At 35.8% G+C, this 5,745-nt stretch overlaps 1 protein-coding gene across 1 annotated transcript; it reads left to right on the plus strand.

The window, feature by feature from the left end:
- Positions 1 to 509: 509 nt before the first annotated feature.
- On the plus strand, positions 510 to 3,025 carry NEUROG3 (neurogenin 3; the record flags this gene model as incomplete). The annotated part of the gene is made up of 2 exons (XM_082266706.1): positions 510 to 570; positions 2,353 to 3,025. The coding sequence occupies exon 2, from the start codon at positions 2,354 to 2,356 to the stop codon at positions 3,023 to 3,025; it is 672 nt and encodes a 223-aa protein (XP_082122832.1). The 5' UTR covers positions 510 to 570; position 2,353.
- Between the last annotated feature and the right edge of the window lie 2,720 nt (positions 3,026 to 5,745).

Below are 5,745 nucleotides of genomic sequence, written 5' to 3' on the forward strand. Positions count from 1 at the left end.
GCTCTCCAGTTTTAGTAAAACAACCTCGCTGTTATCTACCTTTCTTTATATATACTTGTATACTGTTTGTATAAAATGAATGTGGTTGTTCTGATTGCGTATATGAATGTGTTATTTTTCTGTACTTTAGGAAATGTTTATGAAAATGTGTCTGTATATAAAATTAGTTTATAATACAACATGGCAGCAACAATGGTGCTACATTTTTTACCATGTTCTCACAGACTTTCAGAAAACAATTTATATGCTGCAAACATAAAAAAAAAAAAAAAAAACTTTTCCAGAATTGCAATTTTTACTTTTTTTTTTTGGGCAGAAATATTTAAAATCATGAACATCCAAGAAATGCTTGGCATGTCTCCATCCTCTGGTTTGTTTACCTGCAATGGTCTATCCTTTCTCTGAGTCAGGCTGAACGTTATTCATGAGGACCCAGCCTGACACCGAGCCCGCCTCCACGTATCCTGTCTGCACAATAAGAGCAGGTGGCAGTCATGGCTTCGTTAGCCAGCACATGTAAGAAACACCAGGACACATACAAGCCAAGTACTTCTGATACTCTTCAAACAGGTACAGTTTTAAATCATTGCTAATATCATAAATATAATGTAACTATTATATATGGCTCTGGGCAAATTTTAACGAGAGTGACTTGAGGACAAACATTTTCACCTTCCTTTTTTTTTATCAAGGCTTAGTAATGACATTTTATGTTCCATCCTCCCATACATGCTTTTGATATGTGTTTTTTTCTGTAATTGACATGGCCCAATTAATGTATTTGTGGACATTGGGAACTTTGGAAATTAAGCATGCCCTTTCCAGGATCTCTCTCTCTTTCATCCAAATATAGCAAGAAAATATAATTAATAATCTTAAAAGAAAAAATGGTTGTGTGCAGCAGCCTACACTAAAAGGCACATAAAACATGCAATGTGTACCATTTACATAATTAATTACTATATAAAGCAAATTTGCTATAAACTGCCATCAAGCTCAAATCACAATAAACAACAGTATATGTTGATAGACTGTATGTGGCATATGTATTTTATTTTACATATGTTTTATGATCATCTACCTTAGATTGTTACGACAAGGCAGGGACTGATGTAAATGTACAATATATATGTAAAGCACTGCTTAAAATGATGACGCTATATAAGTACCTGTAATAAATAAATAAATCTGCAGTTGTCCTGTGACAGTGCACAACAAAATATTTAAAAGATAAATTTACCATACAAGAACGGCTGAACAATTGTAATAAGATAAAGTACAATCTTGCTGCGCAAACTGCGCCAAATCATAATAACCAATATTTACCATCTATAACAGTCAGATCAGTTGAGGTAGATTGCTAAGTGGATGTTATATGCTACTGCACATTATAATTTGGCTTTAGTCTAAACAGGAGTTCTTCGAAATTTAAGGGGAAAAAAAAGAAAATGATATATCAGTTTATTTTCTTTGCAGTAGCTCTTTTTTTTCAATAACATTCACAGAGAGCAGGGTTAAAGGGCTAATGCACTAGCTACATACAAGTGCATATTAAGTTAAAGCTTATTTATGGATGGAGGCAGGGGTCAGCACTTTTGTTGGGATTCCAGCTGTGTCAGGCAGTGGGGAGGCTCCCATGTCTCTTTTGACTCTGATTGGCCATTTCCCAGGTTGTAATAAGCCAGGCACACTCCAAGCAAGACTGATAAGATAAAGTGTGCCGGGAGGGGGCACACTCTTTGAATTGATCAGCATTGTCTATAGTTGCTATATATAAGGCTGTGAGGCAGTCGTGTGCCTGTTGCATATCTTCCACACACCTTAGCTCTCTTTAGAAGCAACTGTTTACTGAAGCCACAGAGGACCAGGACAGGGAAGGCTTCACTTCTGCTGCTGTCTGCACCTTTTCTTCTATCCTGTTCATCCCACAGCCATCGCTTCTTGGAAATCTACAGCCTGGCTGTATAGGTAGGTAACGTATATTAATAGGCATATCTAGCAAAAGTGACTTTTAAAAAAAAAAAAAAAAAAAAAAGTTTTCTGTTTACTGTATTATATTTTGGCGCATCGTGAAACGATAAGCAAGAAATTTGCAAATATTTTTTATTAGGGTTTTGCAAACAGCCATGGTTATATGGAAGTGTCATAACACATTTATGTCAGATGTCAGAGTATTGCATTGATAGTGATGAAACACAAATTCTTACTGGTTGGGTTGCTATGGGATACGACACTTTGGACATTATCATTGCCTTGTTACCTACATTTACCTTCTTTTTTTTATCTGGCTCTTCAGTAAAAGTAAATATTCTTAATGTTTTTATTAAAATTGTTTAATTTTTCAATTTACAGGATGTCTCCTAAAACCGAAAGCATCCAAGGTAGAAGCAAAGGAGAGCTTTACTATGATGTCTCTGAGGATGAGGACCCTTCCTGTTCCTTGCCATGTTCACCTGCCCCTTCAGCTAGCTGTGAAGGCTGGCCACTGGGAGAAGGATTTTCCTATGGTAACCCCAGGGAGACACCTTGCAAAAAGCAAAAAGGGAAAAGAACTAGATTCCAGGCCAAGAGCGATCTGACAGTTATCAAACAAAAGAAGAATCGCAGAATGAAAGCTAATGATAGAGAAAGGAACCGCATGCACAACCTAAACTCAGCCTTGGATGCGCTGAGGAATGTTCTGCCAACCTTCCCTGATGATGCTAAGCTGACCAAGATTGAAACTCTGAGATTCGCTCATAATTATATCTGGGCTCTGTCTGAGACTCTGCGCATGGCTGATCCTGGCATCTTTAACCAAGCACACCAGGACATGAGAGAAACATTGGACAAGTTACCCAAATCTTGCTTTATGGTGGGCCTGACAAGCCCTAACAGCAACTGCAGTTCCTCCAGTGACTGGGAGTCTCTCTATTCCCCATTGTCTCAGAGTGACATTCACAGTCCCACACACTCCATGGATGATTTTATCTCCCAGTCTCTGCCTTGTTCAAGACACTCTGCTTCCTTTTCAGAGTTTTTATAATGAGTGTCACTGTCCCTCCTTTCTCCCTTTCTACTCTTCTCATTTTCCAGCCCAGAGCAGAGATCAGTGAACTGGGCTCAATCTGCAATATCATGTGCTATATATACCTATGTGTAATAGTCAAAAAGACAAGCTTTTATGCCTTTTCACCATAATCCTTTATTTCCTATATGTTGTCCTTTGAATCTTATCCTCTCTTGACATACAGTTAAACAGATAAGATGATTTCTTGCACTTTTTCTATAATTCCACATATCTGACAATTTAGCTCTTAAAATGAAAACACTTATTTTCTTAATCATTGTAAAAATGTAATATTGATAATAGTATGCTCTGCAATAGGCTGTTTTTCAGGCTACCCACCGTGTTTTAAATTATATATCTTTTTCTAATCTGTGTATTTATTGATTGCATTGATTCGCCCAAATATATAAATATTGTAAATAAATATTTTACATGAAGTTGAATTACTGTACAGTATTGTATGATTGCAATAAACTTTTCTTAAGCTATTTTACATATGTTTCCTTGTGTGCACATGCATATTGGTTGTGTCTGGTGTGCGTGTGTGTGGGCATGCATGCTTCTACACTGAATATGTGAATACTCTATCATAACAAGAACATTTCTAATTTTAAAATTAAATTGAACTTGATAGAGACTCGGATACAAACACAGATTTAACAGACAATCTTTAAATATGTTCCTCTATAAAAATAAAAATGAATTATTTTTTAAATGAAGGTAATCTTTATGGTAGTATTAATATTAAGTATGGTGTAGGTTTGTAAGTCAGAAGTCTCTCTGCCCTCTGCATGGAGATTGCATGTCTTCTCTATTTTATTGGTTTTATCTGGCCTGAATTGAAACTGTCATCTTAATTGTGTCCCATTATGTTTATACATTCTTATGGTGTGGGTATTATACATAAAATCCAATGCACCCAGGGCTGATATGAGTAATAAGGTAGGACAAGCTAATGGTAAAGGAAGAATAATTGTAAATAATAATGTTTAGAACTGATTTTCATACATCTTTATAGGCATATAAAACCATAAGTCTGGTTATATTAAAAAGACACTGCCTAGGCAATGATCTAAAGGAAATGTGTTCCTAGTATTTTAAAGGGAGTTAATAATTCATTTATAGTTATTAAACAAATATACATTTTTAAGGTGCCAGCTGAATAGATACAAAACGAAATAGCATATTCCAGCAATTAAAACCCAGATGGAGAAAGGAAGTAAACAATCAAAGACATTTACTTCTGAAGATATAATCTGGTGCAATAAGATTAATGGTTTCTTGGTAGCTGGCTGCTAGTTTCCTGTACTTCTGTGCCATGGGTATGTACTCAGCTATGCACCTGGCAAGCCATACAACTCTGACTCACCTCACAAACAGAGCCATGCATGATGGACACTACAGGAGTGAAGCACATTACCTCTTACTGAAACGTGGGAAAAATATATAGAATAATAAACTTAGATGTTCTACGCAATGTATATTTTCTGTTGCAATATTATGCAAAGATTTGCAATATGAGTTACAGTTTTATGCTCTACTGCGTGAGGACTCAGGACTTAGCCCAAGCTTTCATACTAACAGTTTCAAATTGCACATTTCCCTTCCCTTTTGTTATCTTTTATTTATCCTTCCATAATATATGTCTGTGATTCTATGATGTATGTTTTCTCTATGATCAAAATTATACTGCCCTACTTACTTTCTCTCCTTTCTGTCATACAGCTTGATTTCTTCTCTGATCACAACTTGACTGTCATGGTTTTGCCCGTTCACTGGTGTGACACATGAAGTCAGGTCCACAGAAGGCTTTTCTATTGACAAGCTCAGTCTTTATTGAGAGAATCGACACAGAAATACACAGAGTCAAGACACTCTATCTATATTTTATCTGTCATTATATAGGTTAATGTTTTTTTATAAAGCATCAATATCATGGAAAAAAAGTCATAGGTGAATAAAGCATGGGTTACAGTGCAAGATATCTATATATAAATATAAAGAAGTCCTGACCAAACTTGGAAACTACATTTATATTACATCTTACAGCAGCAAAGAAGTAATAAACTCTGCTATTTATAGGAAAACTGAGCCCAAACCTAGAGCTTCAATGCTTGGGTGAATGCAGATAAACCTTTCACAGAATCAATTTGTAGTAGTTAGATTTATCTCCTCTCCCTTTCACTTCAGCTTCCAAAGAGAAGCATTCTCTCACTGCCCCCATTGCAATGTGTCTTCATGACAAAGAGATGCTTATGGGCCAAATGGTTATTGTCATGCTAATAATTGTCAGCTGAATTCAGTTAACAGAAGAAAAAGGGTGCTGTTGAGGTAATTTGTAAAACAAAAGAAATTTGGCTCTTGAACACACTGTGGTCAACATATCCACACAAACAGATCAAATGTGTGCTTTCAAGGACTATTTACTGTCCTTTATCAACTAGTGTTCTTGTTTCAACCAACAGATATGTCACAAATTTTTGATGGTTATGTGACTATGATGAAAGTTACAGTATCTATCAGAGTTTTTAAGGTAGGACTTCAAAGAAACGTCTTTCATAAGTGATAAATATCAAATAGTCCAGCAGTTTGTTTTAGCTTTCAGCAATAGGTAAGATTTGGGTGACCACACACACTCATTTAATATTGTACTATTTATCTGAAAGTTAGGCAGGAGCTATTAACATACCTAGTAT

This window comes from Pelophylax lessonae, assembly GCF_965119305.1.
Source record: "Pelophylax lessonae genome assembly, chromosome: 9".
NCBI lineage: Eukaryota > Metazoa > Chordata > Amphibia > Anura > Ranidae > Pelophylax > Pelophylax lessonae.